Source organism: Euphorbia lathyris, chromosome 1 (assembly GCF_963576675.1).
Source record: "Euphorbia lathyris chromosome 1, ddEupLath1.1, whole genome shotgun sequence".
Classification (NCBI taxonomy): Eukaryota; Viridiplantae; Streptophyta; class Magnoliopsida; order Malpighiales; family Euphorbiaceae; genus Euphorbia; species Euphorbia lathyris.
This window is the reverse complement of record NC_088910.1, coordinates 95,273,788-95,293,915: the sequence shown is the minus strand read 5'-3', so window position 1 is coordinate 95,293,915 and position 20,128 is coordinate 95,273,788. Positions and strand designations below refer to the sequence as shown.

The 20,128-nt window shown below is 37.4% G+C and overlaps 1 protein-coding gene across 1 annotated transcript; it reads left to right on the top strand.

Moving 5' to 3' along the window:
* Nucleotides 1–10,495: 10,495 nt before the first annotated feature.
* Nucleotides 10,496–19,678, top strand: LOC136207561 (uncharacterized). Its single transcript, XM_065998751.1, has 12 exons — nt 10,496–10,966; nt 11,092–11,177; nt 11,791–11,870; nt 13,058–13,113; nt 13,890–13,938; nt 14,309–14,455; nt 14,684–14,779; nt 17,483–17,596; nt 17,711–17,841; nt 18,079–18,320; nt 18,422–19,237; nt 19,321–19,678. The coding sequence occupies exons 1-12, from the start codon at nt 10,635–10,637 to the stop codon at nt 19,368–19,370; spliced, it is 2,199 nt and encodes a 732-aa protein (XP_065854823.1). The 5' UTR covers nt 10,496–10,634; the 3' UTR covers nt 19,371–19,678.
* The last annotated feature ends 450 nt before the right edge of the window (nt 19,679–20,128 follow it).

Below are 20,128 nucleotides of genomic sequence, written 5' to 3'. Positions count from 1 at the left end.
CTTGTCCACGAACTAGGGGATGGGAATTCTTTTCTCTCTCTAATTAGTAATTTCGAAAATCACTATAGGGGGAGGTTAGAGAGTTAGTCAAAATTCACATGGGAGGGGGTATATATAGTTGCTTGAATCTAAACCCTAGTTAGATAGGAATAGGTTACTTAATAGGAATCCAATTCGGAAAAGGATTCCTAATTATTATCTCACTATATATCTAATATATTTAGGATAATAATAAATAACCTAATTGGATAATAATAGGAGTATATTAATCCAATTAAAACTCCTAATTTAATTATCTCTTAATTAATTTAATTCATAATCCTAATCAAATTAGGATTAATGGAATAAAATCAATTCCTTATCTCTATATACAAATTTCGCCCCCTCCATATATTTGGGCCTTACTGGGCTCAATTGGGCTTCCATCTATTAATCATATCCATCTCTCTTTTGGTTCCAAGTCTTATGTGTGATCCATTAGGTTCTTACTACTTCTGGCCGTATGCAACTATTAAATTAATTTCTTCAAGAATTATATTTAATCCTTGCATAACGGAATGATGTACTGAGTATGTTATTGGAAAGTCTGTAATCATTCCCCCAGAGTCCGTTAAGAAGACAGGTTGATTCTGTCGTTAACCCTTCCGTATTAGTTACGGTATAATACGATCCTTTATCAACTACATCCTTGAACTGAATCTTATGACTATGGGTAATGTCAAGTCACATATAGCGAGACGTTCGTTTTACTTGTTCTTGGCCGAGTCAACTCAAAAAGATAGGTTAAGTGAAATCTGTATTTCTACTCTTAAGATATCACCTTGCAAGGGTTTAGAGTCGAGTCTTCCACAAGCGATCCTTGGATGTATCTCCCATTAATCGGGAGTGATAAATGCTCAATCCAATGTATAACTACCCTGACATTACTTCCTGTGACACCCAACCTTTGCAGTTCACACCCCAGAGTCATCTCTGTTAAGGATCGTAGGACCGCAGGATCAAAGTCTCACATTCAGTAATTCAGGATGACCAATTAATATTCTTTTGAGTCTGAGGATTAGTTATACCTAGTAATACCAATGAGATGAACAGTTGACAAGGATGAATCTACCCATCCTGTTATCTCAAATCGGATCCCCAATCCTAATGAACAACGTTTCACCGGATCTATGTAACTGTCCAGATATCTATATATATGAAGCTTGTGAGATCAGCTTTCTGTCGGACAGAAGACATTGTTACATACAAGTCTCAACCGTGATATATCAATCATAAACATATCACTTGACTTGGGGTGGTTTTAAGTTTATTAGTTTATTATAAAGTTTTGTCTCACTTCATGCTTGTATGAACACTTTATAATCACTTTAAACAAACTTACGGATTTCCTTTTATTAGACTTTATTCAGTGCTTAAAAGGGATTGCCTTTATATAGTTATAAAACATATATATCTCATTAAACTAAATGATATAAAGAACAATTCATTTACAATAAGTTTGTATCCCGCAACAATTGACTATAGGACACTAAACCCCAACATACTCCCACTTGGACTAAAGCCAATTGTTTCTAAAACTTATCCCAGTAGAAGTTAAATGACGATCATGTACTTTCTGGGTTAAAGGCTTTGTCAACGGATCTGCAACGTTGTCCTCTGTAGGTACTCTTTCTATTCTCACATCTCCTCTAGCCACAATCTCTCTTATGATGTGGTATCGCTTTAGGTAGTGCTTGGATGCATTATGAGACCGTGGTTCCTTTGCTTACGCAATGGCTCCATTGTTATCACAGTACAGAGTAATGGGATTGACAATGTCAGGCACCACACCTAGTTCTGTAATGAACTTTCTAATCCAAACTGCTTCCTTTGTCGCTTCCCCAGCAGCGATGTACTCTGACTCGGTCGTAGAGAAAGCTACGCTTCCCTGCTTGGAACTTTTCCAACTGACCGCGCCCCCATTTAGGATAAACAGGTATCCTGATTGGGATTTAAAATCATTCTCATCTGTGAGATGACTAGCGTCTAAAAATCCTTGTATTTTCAGATCTCCTTCTCCGTACACTAGGAACATATCTTTAGTCCTTCTCAAGTACTTAAGAATGTTCTTGACGAAAATCCAATGCTCGTCTCCCGGATTCCCTTGGTAACGACTCGTTACAGATAACGCGAACGATACGTCAGGTCTAGTGCATAGCATAGCATACATAATCGAACCGATCGCGCTGGCGTACGGGACTACAGCCATGCGTCGTTTGTCATCATCAGTTTTAGGACATTGATGATTGTTTAACTTTACTCCATGTACCATGGGTAAGTTACCTCGTTTCGATTCAAGCATGCTAAACCGATTTAGCACCTTTTCAATGTATGTAGCCTGTGAAAGACCAAGCAGTCTACGCGATCTATCTCTGTAGATTTTTATACCAAGTATATAGGCTGCTTCACCAAGGTCTTTCATTGAGAAGTTACCAGATAACCAAACTTTCACCGATTGTAATAGAGCAATGTCATTTCCCATTAACAGTATATCGTCCACATATAGTATGAGAAATGCTATAGAGCTCCCACTTGCTTTCTTGTAAATGCAAGCTTCTTCGCAATTTTGTTCGAAACCAAATTGTTTTATGGTTTCGTCAAGACGCTTGTTCCAGCTTCTAGATACTTGCTTGAGTCCATAAATGGATCTCTGAAGTTTGCAAACTTTATTTGCATCATTTGATATGAAACCTTCAGGCTACATCATGTATACAACCTCAAGCAGATTTCCATTTAGGAAAGCTGTTTTCACATCCATTTGCCAAATCTCATAATCAAAAAGAGCAGCAATTGCAAGCATGATTCTGATTGATTTGGACATAGCAACAGGAGAGAAGGTTTCGTCATAATCAACACCTTGTTTCTGACGATATCCCTTCGCTACCAACCTAGCCTTGTAGGTGCTAACCTTTCCATCCATGTCAGTCTTCTTTTTGAAGATCCACCTGCACCCAATGGGTTTTATCCCTTCGGGTGGATCAACCAAAGTCCAAACTTGGTTAGTATACATGGAATCCATTTCAGAATCCATGGCCTCAAGCTATGCTTTAGAATCTGGACTAGTAAGAGCCTCTTCGTAGTTTTCGGGTTCGTCGTCTAACACGGGAACCTCATCATCATCTCCCACTAGAAAACCATATCTAACTGGGAGTTCACGAACTCTTCGTGATCTACGAATAGGTGCCACTGGAGTCTCATCTAATGGGACTTCTTTGGGTACCTCAACCGCTTCTGTTGTTTCAGTCGTTGTTTCTTCCTCTTGAACTTCGTCGAGTTCAATCACGCTTCCCTTTTGTGTTTCTTCGAGAAACTCTTTCTCTAAGAAGGTTGCGTGTTTGGATACTATTACTTTCTGATCATCTGGATGATAGAAGTAATACCCTATAGTTTCCCTGGGATATCCAATGAAGAAACATTTATCAGATTTAGAATCTAATTTGTCGGACGCAACGCGTTTGACATATGCTGAACAACCCCATACTCTCATGAACGAGAACACGGGTTTCTTACCAACGAACAATTCATATGGTGTGGAAACAGCGGATTTAGTTGGTACTCGGTTCAGGGTGAAGAGGGCAGTTTCTAAGGCATAGCCCCAGAACGTCTTTGGAAGTAAGGCCATGCTCATCATAGATCGTACCATATCTAATAGGGTACGGTTTCTCCTCTCGGATACACCATTGTGTTGTGGTGTATAGGGAGGTGTCCATTGTGAGCATATCCCACATTCAGTTAGATAATTCAGAAAATCATCAGAAAGATATTCGCCACCTCGATTAGATCGAAGTGTTTTTATTTTCTTTCCTAATTGATTTTCCACTTCATTCTTGAAGTATTTGAACTTGTCAAAGGCTTCTGATTTGTGCCTCATCAAGTAGATATAACCATAGTGAGTATGATCATCTATGAAGCTAATGAAGTATCTGAATCCTCCTCTTGCTTGGACTGACATAGGACCACATACATCTGAATGAATGAGTCCTAGAGTGTCTGATACACGCTCACCTTTATTGCTAAAGGGTGTCTTTGTCATTTTACCTTTTAAACATGATTCGCATGTTTCCAATGATTCAGAATTGATTGGATCTATAAGCCCATCTGAATGTAGCTTTAGCATGCGTCTCTTGTTTATATGGCCTAAACGATAATGCCACAAGTAAGTTGAATTATCTAGCTTATGTCTTTTGGTATCAATTGCAAAAACAGGAGTTTTATCATCTAACACATAAATCCCATTTTGTGATATTCCTGAAAAATAAAAGATCGAATCTTTATAAAAATTTCAACTATTGTTCTTTATTGAAATATGAAAACCGTCGTCAACGAGACGGCTAATAGAAATAATGTTACGAGACATCTTAGGAACGTATAAACAATTCCTTAATTCTATTACAAGCCCAGAGGGCAAAAGTAAAACATAATCTCCAATTGCGAGGGCGACAACTCTTGCTCCATTTCCCACTCGCAAGTTTATGCTTCCTTTCTTTAGTTCCTTAGTCTGTTTTAGCTCCTGCATATTTGTACAAATATGAGATCCACATCCGGTATCAAGTACCTAAGATTCAGACAATGAAACCGTATTTATTTCAATATAGAACATACCAGACGTAGAAGCACCGCCTTTTCCCTTCTTGAGGGTGGCTAGATACTCCTTGCAGTTTCTCTTCCAATGCCCGTCTTTACCACAGAAGTGGCATTCTCCTTTGGGCTTCTTCACTTCCTTTCCCTTGGACACATCTCTCTTACCTTTCTTGGGATGTTTAGGATTGGGAAAATTCCCTTTCCTTTTCTTCGATCCCTCGATTACAAGAGCCGGTATGGCCTTGTCTTTCTTCATATTGGGCTCAACTGATTTGAGCATGTTTGCAAGCTCTTCAAGAGAGGTTTGCAAGTCATTCATTTGGTAGTTCATGATGAACTGTGAATAACTCTCTGGGAGGGACTGAAGAACCAAGTCGGTACTTAATTCGTTGTCCATCACAAATCCAATACTAGAAAGTTTGGTAATATAGCCTATCATCTTGACACAATGTGTCATGACAGATGTGCCCTCTTGCATCCTGCAACGATATAACAATTTTGATATCTCGTAGCATTCGCACCTAGTTTGTTTCCCAAACAATTCCTTTAGGTGCATGATGATGGAATAAGCATTCATCTCCTCATGTTGCCTTTGTAATTCCAATGTCATCGATGCAAGTATGATGCAAGCGGCATGATCATTATCAGCCTTGTGCTTATAATAAGCATCAATTTCCTCGATGGGAGCATCATCTTCAGGGACAGGGGGTATCGATGTATCAAGTACATACCTAATTTTCTCGAACTTCAAAACAATTTTGAGGTTACGAAACCAGTCGGTGAAGTTTGAACCATTCAATTTGTTATCGGTAAGAATGTTTTGCAGATTGGTTTTAGTCATGATTTTAAGAGTGTGTGTTTAAACAAAACCTGAGAGTGAGAAAGAGTAAACGTACGTCATTCATTTGCTTTAAAGTATAACAATCTAAAATTATATGCCTTTTAATTTATTTCAGATTGCTCCCACTATTTTGTCAAATTAATAGCCCTCCATATTAATTCGAAGAATTTCACAAATCCTTTAGTGAGCTAGGATCCTAACTCCTGAGATTTCGCCTTGAGTTTGCTCAACAAGCTAGTCCCATTTGTTAGGTAGATTCATGTAATCAATCACATCTTGAATGTGATTCCTAGGTTATTGGGTTACTAACCACATTAGTAACTAATATGTTATTCACATTAATCCCAACCATATTGCCCATTAGTTTATGACAACATGAGTTTGCTCATCCAATTATCATAATCTAATTTAAGTATTACCCCATATTCATGAAAGAATGACTTTCGATAATTCAGGTGTTACCATAAGACCCCGAGCTTGAGTTTGCTCAACAACCCAAAGGCCCCCAGTACTGCCGGCTGAATTATAATATTAGGGAGGGGCAACCGATTTTAATAACTTGCTTATTTACTTAACTTTTTAACGAGGGATTTTATTTAAGTCTCATAATCTAACTTAGTCTTGATTTGCTTTAGCATACATCAGACATACATACATTCACATACATTGGCGTTATGGACACATCATCTAAATTATTCCATCGAGCCAGAGACGGAATAAAAGGCCAAACCTAAGGAAATACTAACTATTACATATTTCTCTTTAGGTCATCCGTCTTCTCCATGGCGCCTTGAAATTACATATTAATTTCTATACTACTATAAGAAAACTTCAATTGAATTGAAGGGAATCAGATGAGAGGAGAAATTACAATAGATAGTAGAAAGGCAGGACGCGCAGGCCCTATTTCAAAAATACCAAAAGACTAAAAGAGGGTCCAAATATGTCCATAACTCCAAACATGCATAGACTCAATTAAATAAATTTAATTGGTTGATTACATAACCGGCTTATGTAATATTTAGGTTAATCAGAATTGAAGGAGATAGACCTTTTAGATACCAGGTGGCCTCGGAGTCTCACCCTGAGTTTAAAAACTTTGTTCAGAGTAATTGGCAGCCTCATTCGAATGTGTTACTTGATGCTGAGGGGTTTAGAAGGAATGTGGTGGGTTGGAATAAAAAGATCTTTGGCCATATTATCAGAATAAAGAATAAACTATTAAGCAGAATTGAAGGCATTCAACGTAAGTTGGAGATTAGTTTTGATCATAGTTTGGATGGTCTTCTTAGGACTCTCCAGAAGGAATTGGAAGCTGTGCTAAGGCATGAAGAGTTTCTTTGGTTTCAGAAATCTAGGAAGGCTTGGATTAAAGATGGAGATCGTAATACCGGGTTTTTCCATCTTTCTACTATTATCAGAAGGTAGAGGAATCAGATCGATGCTATTAAAGATTTGAATGGTGATTGGGTTTATGAGGATGAGGATATTCGTCACTTGGCCCTTAGTTTTTATAAAGATTTATTTAAAGAGGAGAATGTGGATCTGGATAAAGCTCTCTCTAATACTACGTACCCTAGTTTGGGGGAGGATATGATTCTGGAAGCTTTCCACCCTATTGATCAGAAAGAGATTGATCAGGCTTTCTCTAGTATTGGAGCTACTAAAGCTCCTGGGGCCGATGACATTCCCGCTGGTTTTTATCATAAACATTGGGAGATTGTGAAGGAATGTATTTATAGTTTTGTTAAAGGAGTGTTTAGGGGTTCTGAGGATATTAAGCTTGTGAATAAAACTCTTCTAGTTCTGATCCTGAAAGTGGAGAAACCTTCTTCTTTCTTACAAATGAGGCCTATTAGTCTTTGCAATGTGTTGTATAAAGCTATTACCAAAATTGTGGCTAATAGACTCCGGTGCATTCTTCCTGATATAATTGGTCAGAACCAAGGCAGTTTTGTTCCTGGAAGACAGATGATGGATAATGTTGTTATTGCTCAGGAGATGGTTCACTCTATGAAAATCAAAAAGGGTAAGAGGGGAATTGTGGCTCTTAAGCTGGATCTGGAAAAAGCTTACGACCGCCTGAACTGGAGTTTTCTTTTCGATAGTTTGAAGAGAGCTGGTATCCTGGATAATTGGAGGAGATTAATCGAGGTATGCATTTATTCTCCTGTTTTTTAGGTTTTGATTAATGGAGATATGTCGGAGGAGTTTACTCCTTCCCGGGGTATCCGTCAAGGTGATCCTATGAGCCCTTTCTTATTTGTCATTGATATGGAAAGGCTGATTCACATGATCCAAGAGGCTATTGATAATGGGACTTTCCATCCGGTGTCCATCAATAAATTCTCTCCCTCGATTACTCATTTGTTCTTCGCTGATGATGTTATGTTCTTTGTGGAAGGGAATGAGGAGCAAATTGGTGTGGTTATGGATATCCTTAACCGTTTTTGCGCTGCTTCTGGTCAAAAGCTCAATATCCAAAAATCCCGGATGTTATGCTCTAAAAACATGAGTAAGAGTGTCTATAAAAAGATGAGCGATATTTCTGGTATTCCTTTGACCAATTCGTTGGGTAAGTATCTCGGGGTTCCCCTCCATAGTGATAGAGTTTCCAAAGCCTCCTTTAAAGAGACTCTTGATAAAACTTCTAGTAAATGTGCTAGTTGGAAAGCTAAAACTCTGCCTCTGGCAGGCCGTCTGACTCTGATTCAGTCTGTCAATTGTGCGGCTCCTAATCATATTGCACAAGCTTGTAGACTGCCTGAGCCTATTCTTAATGATCTTGATAAAATTAATTGACGGTTTCTTTGGGGGAACTCTGAAGAGAGTAAAAAGATCCATCTTGTTCCTTGGAGGGAAGTTTGTCATCCTAAAAATATGGGAGGCCTGGGGATAAGACAAGCTAAGGACAATAACAAAGTGTTATTAATGAAACTTCTTTGGAGGATGTGGCAACTTCCGTCTTCTCTTTGGGTTCGTTTATTATGTGGGAAGTATAGAAGAGATAGGATTTTTGGAGGTCCTAAAGAGAGAGTTATCAATTGTTCTTTCCTTTGGAAAGGCCTTAGTTTTGTGTTTTCAGAGTTTTGCTCTGGGATAGGTTGGGCTGTGGGCAATGGGAAGTCTATCAGTTTCTGGCATGACATCTGGATTGGTGATAAATCTTTATTAGAGGTTTGTAACTCCCCGCCGCCTGGTAATATACGTCATTGGAGGATTGCTGATGTGGTTGATTCTAAGGGGGATTGTATCTAGTCAAAGTTTGATTCTTATTTCAGTTTGGAGACGCTCCTGAGAATTAGAGGGGTTAAGATAAGTACCAAGGAGGTAGATAGAGATAGTCATTATTGGGCTTTGACTAATAATGGGGCTTATACCTGTAAATCTGCCTTTGAGGCCTTTAGTCAAAATGTGGAGGCTCCTCACTCTGAAGTTTGGAAGATCATTTGGGCCCTGAAAGTTCCTTACCGAATTAGAAGCTTCTTGTGGCTTGGTGTTAAGGATAGATTGCTTACTAATTCAGATAGGAAAAGGCATCATTTGGTGGAGTCTGGTGCTTGCAGTAGATGCAGAGGGCATGATGAAACCATTTGCCATGCTCTTAGAGATTGCACTAGGAGTAAAGAGGTGTGGAGGAAAGTTCTCCCTAACCACCTGATTTCTGCTTTCTTGACCCACTCTGAACTTGATTGGTTTGCAGATGGTGTTAGTGGGAAGTTGTTGGCTGACCTGGAGCATGGTGATATCTTATTTGCAATTGTCTGCCACCAAATTTGGAATTGGAGGAATAAAGAGATTTTTGGAGCTGAAACTGTTATTATTCCTAATTTGGTTGAGTTCTTCTCTAAAAAATTATTTACTATTACTGATAGCTTCAAAGAGGATTCTCTTGCTAGATCTACCCAGAGAAAGACTATTCACCTTTTTGGCTGGTGTAGGCCTAGGGAAGGAGTGGTGAAGTTAAATACTGATGGTTCTTGCCTTAAGGACGGTAAAATTGCTGCTGGAGGAGTATTGAGAGATGATGGCAGTGCTTGGTTGTCTGGGTTTGCTCAGAATGTTGGTGTGGGTTCGTCCTTCACGGCTGAGCTTTGGAGCATTTTTTCTGGCCTTAGTCTTGCTAAGAATCTGGGTGTGGAGAAGTTGCTTGTGGAGTCTGACAATCTTGAGGCTATCAAGATGATCTCCGATAATAATACTATTTGTTTAAATAGCCAAAATTTAATAAAAGGAATTAGAGGTATTTGTTCTTCCTTTGTCTCTATCAACTTCAGCCATATTTTTAGAGAGCAGAACCAGGTGGCGGATCGTCTGGCGGCTGCTGGCCATGAGGGGATGTGGGGTGACACTACATTCTCTTCTCCTCTTGAGTACCTTTCTTTGGTCCTGTTGGATGATGTGGTGGGGGTTAGCTTCTCTAGGCTAATCCCAGGTTAGGTTTTTGTTGGTTTTTTTTTATTTTTTCCCCCCTGTTCCTATCAAAAAAATGTTTTAAATGTTTAATATATCCCTTAGACCATCTCTAGTGGGAGTAATTTGGTTGTTACCTACCCATGTGTAGTTACAACCCACCACTAGAGGGGTTACAAACAAATATAGTTTGTAACTTTATTTGGTTACAAACTTTTCCAATCTCCCTAAAATCCAAAATTTTGATGAGTTAAAGCCACTGAGGGCGCCAGAGACGTCAGATCTGGCGCGTGGCTTAACGCGCCAGGTCTGGCACGTCAGGCGTCCTCACTACTTTAACTTTTTACTTTTAAAATGTTAAATAATTACCCTTTAAGTACCTGATAAATTACAGATATGATACTTATTATTAATAATAATACTTTTCTTTTACCCATAAAATTTCAAAATAACAACCTATCCTAATGCTATATAACTTTTACCTTGTTACTTTCCTACGTGTCTTTTACCAAGTTGCAAAGTTTGTAACTTGGGACTAAAGATGCTCTTAGATGACAATCAAACCGTTTCAAAAAATTGTTGGATAAATTTGTACATACGGCTCAAAATTTAGTAAGAAGAAGAAAAAGAACCGGCCCACCCATTTTGCCTCGACCAGTTGAAGATCTGCTCGCAGGGGTTAAACACTTCGGGTGGCGCGTGTTGCCTCTTCAACTTCTCTCTCTCTCTCGTTGCATTTTTCAAATTACAGGAACTAAACATGACGACCGACATGGGACCTCCACCTTCTAGAAACCCGGAACCTGCTTCCGCCACCGTCGCCACCGCAGAACCAGAGCCTACAACGCTAAATGAACCTCAGAACTCTTCAACAGAAACCAAAGCCCCCATGGGCCCACCTCCAACACCGCTCTCCACAATTGATACTATTCCCGACCCTGATACTGTCGAAAAGCCGACTTCGAACTCTGTCATTTCCAATTCAATTCGGACTTCGGTGCCCTACACTATTCCTGAATGGAGTAGTCCTCCTTGCCACAAGTTCTACATTGAAGTTCTCAAAGATGGCTCTATCATTGATCAATTGGATGTGTAAGTGAATTTGAGCATTGTTTTCGTTTGTTAATTTCAGATGCTACTTATATGAATCTCTAACCACTCCAGTTAAAAGTTAAGTAATTCTCAGATTGCTATTTATGTTTTGACAATTGTGGCAGCTTTGAGAAAGGAGCTTATATGTTTGGCCGGGTAGATATTTGCGACTTTGTTCTTGAACACCCGACCATTTCTCGCTTTCATGCTGGTAGTTGCTTGCTCTATTTATTAATAATTTTCGAAAATAATTTGTTGTCTGCTTGCTTATCAGTTATACGTTATTATTAATCTTTTTGGGGGAAAATTCAGTTCAATATTACATATTCTTTATGTGTATATACATGATCTATTCCAAAAAGTAAAATGAAAAGATGCTGTGGTGTTTTTGTATAAAAACTATTGCATTTCCCATAGTTTAGTTTCATTTTAATATCCACTTGGCATTGAGAATGCTAATGGATGCTTGAAGGCTTGTTTACTACATTCTTAGTTCCCCCCCCCCCCCCCCCCCCCCCCTCAAAACACTAGTTCTTCATTAATAGGCTAATGTTCAATTTGAGGATTAATTTGATCAACTTGCATCTGAACTACCTATATTATTGCAAAGATAAATTTGACTTGTCTTGAGCTTACTTTTTCCCCAATGCACTTGTATATTCATCATGATGATGGTTAATCTTTTCTCTTTCATAAATTCTATCTGAAGCACAATGGTAGAATCAAAAGCTCTTAGTTGTTGGGATTTCAAGCATGGAATGTTGAAATTTACTCCAGGATGGGTTGCTTGTGATGTGATTTAACTAGTTATCTCTGGTCATCAGTTATCCAGTTCAAAAGAAAGGGAGATGCCTACCTTTACGACCTTAGCAGTACACATGGTACTTCCATTAACAAGCGTCAGGTATTACCATGTGATTATCTTTTCAATTATCACTGTTTATTGGGATTGAAATGTTAAAAATTAATTTAATTTCATTTAATTGAATTGAAGTTGAAGTTCTGATTTCTGAAATGTATTGAAGTATCAGATTGTAAGTTCAATATAAAACATGTCTTTTATGTGTTTCCTTAGATGTCTACGACTGTACACACTGTTATAATTCCATAAATTCTTTAGAGGTCTCATAATCATGTTCAGAATTGGGTGTTACATGAAATGTGAAATACCAATCATTATTGATGTTGAGTATTCAGCTTTAGCTTTAACTAAATAAACCCATTTTCAAATTAGTGGCGCTAACCCCACCTAAAGAAAAGGGCGGCCAAGTGCACTACGCTTCCCCGCTAAGCAAGGGTTCTGTCACATAAATTACCAAAAGCAATTGTAATGTCTCCCAATCATTTATAGTACTTTGGTATACAAATTTAATTTTAAAGGCTAATACATATCACAATTAAGTAACTGCTATACTATGCTGTCTAATGTTTGAACTGCTTAAAAAAGGTAGTTGTGTTATAGAAAGTACATAGAGAAGTCTTTCAGAAGCCTTTAATCTTTCTTCTATGTGGGTTTGATGCAACTTTAATTCTATTAACCTGTACAGTAAGATGTGTTCGGCCTTTAATTGCAAGTAGGTTGGGTCCTAAAACTAAATTATAAGAAGTTTATTACTCCCTATGGTGACCAATTTACTTGCGAAGTGATGAAAAATGTGTTCTTCATACTCGTTTCTATAGGAAGTAAAAGCTCGTGTAAATCACTTTTGTGAAAATGAACTTCAGCAGATATGTTAACACTTTATGTTGATCTTAATGATAGACACACTAGCAGAAAACCAGTAAGTTTGATGGTTTAACAGAATACATGTTTGAATAGGGATTTCAAGAATGAAACAAGAGAGACTTTATCTGAATTGGGATCTATCCATCTGACTACCTGTAAGGAGAGCAATAGATCCTTCTTATATAAATAAATATAGTCTAGCTGTAGCTATTCTCAATTTGTGATTTTCCAATCAACAGAAGATAAACAAAGTTCCTTCCATACCGGTGCTTATCTCTTTGTGTTCTAATGGTTTTTAATGCTTTTACGAAATAGTCAGCTCTCAACTTAGTGTTCTTAACTCATTTGCTGATTCTGTTTATCAGGTTGAGAAACAGGTGTATGTGGAATTACATGTTGGCGATGTTATTCGGTTTGGCAAGTGAGTATCTTTTTACTGTTCTTCTACCTTCCCATTTTTTTTGTGATCAATAAAATTAATATCTCATTGATATAAGGCATGAGAAAGAGTTTCCAACATGTATATCAAGCTGCAACCTAGCATCAATTACCTCATAAAGCTATTCACGAAGTTCAAAAAGCAATATAATAACAACTTGAAGACCATCCCAAACTTAGGAATATGGAAATAAATAACTCATCTTGAACTTATCCAATGAAATAATATTCTCTTCCCAAAATTTCATGAATCCCTGTAATAATTGCCTGTCCAATCATTGAATTCCATCTCTACATTATTTGCTTGGATTCGTTGATCCCAGTGTTCCATCCGTGCATTAATAAATTCCCTGAGTTTAATTTTTAGTTATCCGTCATTCCTCTTTCACTTGAAAAAGAAGATATCCATTCAGTTCTTGTCAAACATCAAATGTTAGACTTCTGAAGGAAATTTCTTTCTTACATATAGTTCTTCAAGAAGTACGTTTTTCTTGAGCTCTGTTTTTCACAAAGAAATCCCTTCCACGTACATGTCATTGTTAGGATTTTGAGTACCATAATTTTGGGATAAGCTCAAAGAGTGAGTATTGTTTCACAGATGCAAGGCAAAGTGTATTCATTTTCAATGTTACATAATTTCAAAATTGACAGCGTATTGCAGTGAACTGAAAAAAGTGAATAATATTGTGATTTTGACTGTGGTAACATAAGACTAGATTCAATTACAACCTCATCAACATTTCTGTTTCTATTGCACAGCTCATCCCGGTTGTACATTTTCCAAGGACCACCTGAATTAATGCCACAGGTAAGACTCTTATCGCCGTCTCAAACATAATTAACTGAGCAATCGTTTTGCATCAGGAAACTTGTTTTTTTGAGTTAAAATTATTATTATTTTTATTTTCCTTCATAGTTATGATTATGAAGTGTTCAAATGGAAGAGATTTGCCGAAGTCATTAACGTAAAAGAGAACGAAAAGGAGGAAGGTTTTTTAGTTTGCACTATGCAACCAAGAAATTATAATTTCAGATGAGAACATGCTATTGCATGCTGTAGATCCAGTTCTCGATGTCATTGCATAGCTCTGGTTGCGTTTATAATTGTATTTTCCTTACATGGTTTTGACTTTTGATGTATCAAATGCTATAATCTCCCACATGGTTCATTGATGCAGGAAATTGACTCGAAGGTTCTCAGAGAAAATAAGATCCGGCAAGAGATGTTTGATCGAGAAGCTTCACTTCATCGAGCAAGAAGAGAGGCTTCCCTTGCTGATGGTATCTCATGGGGCATGGGAGAAGATGCTATTGAAGAAGAGGAGGTTGGTGATAATAATATAATTTAAGTATGTTAGAAAAACATCATATACAGTTGCTAACCACCTTCCGTATTAATGTTAATGTTGGCTGTTTTGTAATTTAAAATCAGGAAGCTTTTCTTGAATTGGCTCGTGTAGCCCCAGTTTTTCTGTTCAGATTTGGGCTTTTAATGTGGTTTAGGATGGGATAAATAATTTCTTATTTATTTTTTTATTTTTGGCAATATATAGGATGATGGTGATGAAATTACATGGCAAACTTATAGAGGTCAACTTACAGAGAAGCAGGAAAAAACCCGTGAAAAAATAATCAAACGAACTGAAAAGGTGAGTACTGTTCACTTTTCGCTGCTTCCCCATCTAGTATGGTGTTAACTTCCTTATTAATCCGAGGTTAATATACAGTAAATTACTTGATTCTTATGATACATATGATTTGAGCATATCTCCAGAGTTTATTTGTTTGTACTATTTGGTTCCCTCCCCCTTTTGCATTGCACTTGTTCTGGGAGTCAGAAAAACTGACCTATCTAACTCTGAACTGACCTATCTAACTCTGACTGTTGTTCTACTTGTTAACTGTCATTGTACTTTTGATTGATGGAGAAGAAAAAGGTGTTGCATTACACATTTACAGCCTAAAGCTATTGATTTGTATGAAATTATAGGTTAATAATAGGGTGGACTGATATCAGAAAGTTTCTAGGCGAGTCTTTGGGATCTGATTATGGTACAGGTAGGGTTATCCTGTTTACTTGATTTTCTATCTATGATTACTATGGCTAGGGCTCGTTAAAATCATGGTTTGACGCATTTGCAAAGTGAGGACCATGGTTTATACATAAGTGGATACCATGTGCTACACTCCATTACGGAATAGAGGCCATTTCACTAACTCAGTTTATATAAGATAATGTGGCAAAATTGGACAGGTTTTTTTTGTCTGTTCAATGTTCTACTTCACATAAAAAGCCCTAGAGAAACTAAATAAAAAAAAATTCTGAAGTCCCAATTTGTCTAAAACCTTGTAAGATAAATCTGTCAATCTTTTTTTCTAGGTTGAATATTTATAAGAAAAACTCGTGTTGTTGCTCAAAAGGAAGTTTTTCTAACAGAGAAACCATTCAAATCATGCTGAGGTTTTACAAGAAGAAAGAAAAGAAGCATTTGTGAATGAAAATGCATTCAGAAGAAATCAGAATGCAGATCAGAGAAGAAGCTGAAAGAAGAGGAAGTGGCATTTCTCCTCCTAGTTTCTGTACATCTCTCTCTTATCTTCATCAACAAATCCAAATTCAGTCTGTCATATTACCCTGAGAACGAAATACAATATCTAACCCATCTTCAAATTTAAATACCACCTACTCAACAAGCCCACCCTACCAACTCCACTTTTGTTTTTTTTTTGTTTTTCTTTTTTTCACACCCGATCTTTAATACAATTTTTGGTAAAACAATCTAAATCCCACAACAGATCATACCTTTATTCTCATTCTGCTATTCTTTCTTCTCTCGTTCTGCTACTCTTTCTTCTTCATGGTCACAACTATTCCAATTTTATTGCAAAATCAAAGTTGAATACTATTCCGTTTGCAAGTTGTCAGATATTAATACGAAAGCTATTATTGGGTTAACTATCAGCTCAAGCTTTTAGTTCAAATGGTTTCATGAGACAAGCTTATCTTCCATCAACACATTAACTGGCAAAATCCAGAAACCAAAAAAGCAGTAGAGATGAATTCAACAATTGATAACCTTCCTCCTGACCTACATACCCTCCATTTTTGGGGGGTTTTCAGATTGTAGGCATTTTTTTTTGTCTTACCTTTGCTTTGTGATGGGCAGTCTAATGGTTGGTTGAAAGCTCTTGTCCCCACCAACTCATATTAGACAGTGAGTTCAACTTTCTTTTTCTTTGCAGTCTCAGTCTTTGTTGTTCAACACTTTACTTTGTTGAGTTCACTTCACCCATTTTGTATGGGTTGAAATGAATTGTTTTATCCAAACATTTTTGTGAGAACATGCATTTATATGTTTTCTTTAGCTTTGCTTTTGAGTCTAGTTACCTCGTATTTTAGCAATTTGGGACTTCAGAGAAATTAGGGATTTAGAATTCTCTTTTCATTTAGTTCCCTTCCTGTAGAGCTTTTTATATGGAGAATATATTGAATGGACAATAATACCTTCATCCAATTTTGTCTCATCATCATATATAAGTGGGGTAAGTGAATCCTCTTTTTGATAACAAAGCATAGCACAGGGTATCTGTTTGTTAAAAATTAAACCAGGGTCCTCACTTCACAAATGCATCAAGTGATTGCTATTTTTTTTGTAATTTTCCCTGAATAGTACAGAGCTGTAATTTCCAGTAACTGCCTTGTCATACAGTTACCATTTGTTTGACTGTGCATTACATAAAAATAGACTTAAGACATGGAGGCTAAGACATAGGAAGAAGACTAAACCAATTACAAATCAACGAGTTTTCTCTGCTGTCCATGAGTAACTGTTGTACACTTGGGCCTTGCCATACAGTTACCATTTGTTTGACTGTGCATTACATAAAAATAGACTTAAGACATGGAGGCTAAGACATAGGAAGACTAAACCAATTACAAATCAATGAGTTTTCTCTGCTGTCCATGAGTAACTGTTGTACACTTGGGCCTGTGCATAGCACTAGGTTAACATGTTTTCACATGAAGCTTGTGACTATAGTTTGACAGCTAATAGTCCAGTATAAGGTCAACGACTTGAAGTCATTGGGGAGCAATGGACTACTGGAAACTACAAAATCATCATATATCATATAACTGATAGAATCTCTATTTTTTAGTAGAAGCTTTTACTGGTATAAGGGATCAAGATAAAAGAGAATTGAATGTATACAATACAATGCTGTTCAATTTTTCTGTAGACCAGCAACATTGTCTATGGAGTCTGATATTGTCTTTGAATAGGCATACATCTCTTGTCCTATTGTGCTAGTTTTATTGCTAATGTGTTCTTGTACGACAAACTTGGCTGTAGATTGCGCATATGAAGAAGGAGATAGATGCTATCCGTGCTAAAGACATTGCTCAGGGAGGGTTGACACAAGGACAGCAAACCCAGATTGCACGTAATGAGCAAAGAATGACAGAGGTATAAGCTGCTCTCTTAAGTGTTTTCTGATGGTTGTGGTTTATCTTTTTTGTAGTGGAAAACTCTTTTAGTTTCTCCCTAAAACACCATGTTGTTTGTTCATATTTCTAATAGATCTTAGAAGAATTGGAAAACTTGGAAGAGACATTGAATGAAAGTATCCGGGAAAGTTTAGGCGCACGTGGTGGAAGGAGATCCAGCAATACAAAAAAGGGGACAGCAGAAGATGATGAAGATTTTACGAGGTACTTTACCTTTGTAGAATTCCTCTTGAACCTTAAAATGCTACCATGGATAGTTATGATATCATCCCTTCACATTCTGAATTGTCCATAGCTTTCCGGCTGGATTGGAATCATGATCAGGATTTACATTATTGCTCAATTGTATATTCAATGAGTTTCTAATAAATGTCTTTTCCATTCATATTATGATTATGAACATGTAATAGATAGGCAATCTTTTGTCTTTTAATTCCTCAGTGACGAAGATGAATTCTATGACCGGACAAAAAAGCCTTCAGTACAAAAAGGTAATGAAAACCAGTCGATTGAAACTGCTGATAGCCTTCTTGATAAAAGAGATGCCATTATGAAAGTAATGGAAGATAAAAAGAAGTTGCTTTTGATGGAGAAGAATAAGGTGGAATCTGAAACTACAGAAGGAACTGAAGTTGGAGACGACGCTCTTGATGCTTACATGTCAGGGCTGTCAACTCAACTAGGTAAGCGATTACGGCATAGCATTTTTTAAATCATTTAAGTTTATGTATTCAAAAAGCAGTTTATCTTCCATCTTCTCTTGCTAATTACATACTACTTTCAGTGCTTGATACAACTACAAAAATTGAAAAAGAGATGTCTGCTCTCCAACCTGAACTCGATAGGATCCTCTTCCTATTAAAAATTGCCGACCCATCAGGAGAAGCTGCTAAGAAAAGGGATTCAAGAGTACAAGAGCTGAGACACGATACAGCTGAAAAACCTGCTGCTGCTACTACCAAAAGGCAACCACATGTGAAACAAAAGAAAGGCAAGGGTGTGGAAACATCAACAGATAACACCTCTGAAAAGAAAGAGAGAACTCTAGATTCAGTAGTTACTCCCGTTGAATCAGAGAAAAATCCCGAAGCTGACAAGATTATTGTTGATGCACCTGAGGCGGCACCCTCAGTGTATACCGTTACAGAACCTCAATGGCTTGGTGCAGTTCATCACGAGAAACCCAAAGAGACAAAAGAAGAAATAATTTTGGATGTAGATGAAACAGACCAATTTGTCGATTACAAAGACCGACAAAAAATCATGCTTGGTGTAGATGGAGAACCCGGTAAGGGGGATTCTGGCATTGAAAATGCTGCTCCGGGGTTGATAATAAGGAAACAGAAGAAAACTGAAGGAGCCGGGGCTAACAATAACAATGCTGCAGCATCCCCTGTAGAAGCCAAGGTAGCAGCAGAAGATGCAGTGGCATTGCTATTGAAACATAAAAGAGGGTATCACGCAGAAGATGAACTAGGAGATATAGGCACAAGTGGACATGCTAGTAAGGATAATAAAAAGCCAAAAAGAGTACTTGGCCCTGAGAAACCGTCATTTATTAACAGCAATCCAGAATATGAATCTTGGGTGCCCCCAGAAGGTAATTTCTCTCTTTCACAATTAAACTTGGCTCTAGCAATTTTATTATTATTATTATTATTTTGATATTAATGTTGAATGCAGGACAATCTGGTGATGGACGAACGTCCCTAAACGATCGACTCGGGTATTGAGTGTGGCTTGGCTTGTAACGATGTTTGGAGCTCTATTGTGGGGGAAAAGGGAGATATGTTGAGAGTAGATGTTGCTTTGGAAGCATTGTGCAAATTATGCGCTATTAAAATAGCGTCCTGGTCTGATGTTGCTCCGGCGTTCATCTTTTCAAGTGTTTTAACATTTCTCAGCATCTATTTGAGTTGGGATGTTTTTCTAGGATCGTTTAAGATATGTACACGTAGTTGTATATTAGTGAGGAATTAAAAATCCTTGAGCATTTTAAGCACCCACATGTACAGAATATAAAGAAAAAGATTCTTTTGCCCTTTTTGTCTCCAAGATTTTAAAATTGTAGTTACTGCACTATTCTATGTTCATCATTCTAACCAAATACAAAATTTACATGACCAAATAGAAAATGTGAAGTAATTCATAATACGTAATGGATAAAGATAACTAGTTTTTCTTTATGCAGATGGAAAGTCCTAGCTGATTCACTCTGCTCTCAAATCAATGTGTCAAAACTAGATTTTGACGTTAGAATTTAGAAGGATTGAGAAAGAGAATAGTGAGGTGAGAAAGAGAGAGAGAGAGAAGAGAGAGAAAAGAGAGGAAATAGATTTCTATTAATTCATTCGATAACCTCTACAGAGAACAGCCTTCTCTAAAATAGAGTAAGGACAAAACAGTTATGTCAGCTGGTACAAGCCACACAGCAGGTAGGACCACTAAACTGATTAAATGCCAAAACTAACCTTTAGGGTAAGGACAAAAA

Excerpts from the sequence above, each read along its gene's own strand:
- LOC136207561 (XM_065998751.1), top strand. The coding sequence starts at position 10,635 with ATGACGACCGACATGGGACCTCCACCTTCTAGAAACCCGGAACCTGCT. Across the intron at positions 14,456-14,683 it reads ATGCTATTGAAGAAGAGGAG|GATGATGGTGATGAAATTAC; the intron begins GTTGGTGATAAT and ends GGCAATATATAG. Across the intron at positions 18,321-18,421 it reads AGGGCTGTCAACTCAACTAG|TGCTTGATACAACTACAAAA; the intron begins GTAAGCGATTAC and ends TACTACTTTCAG.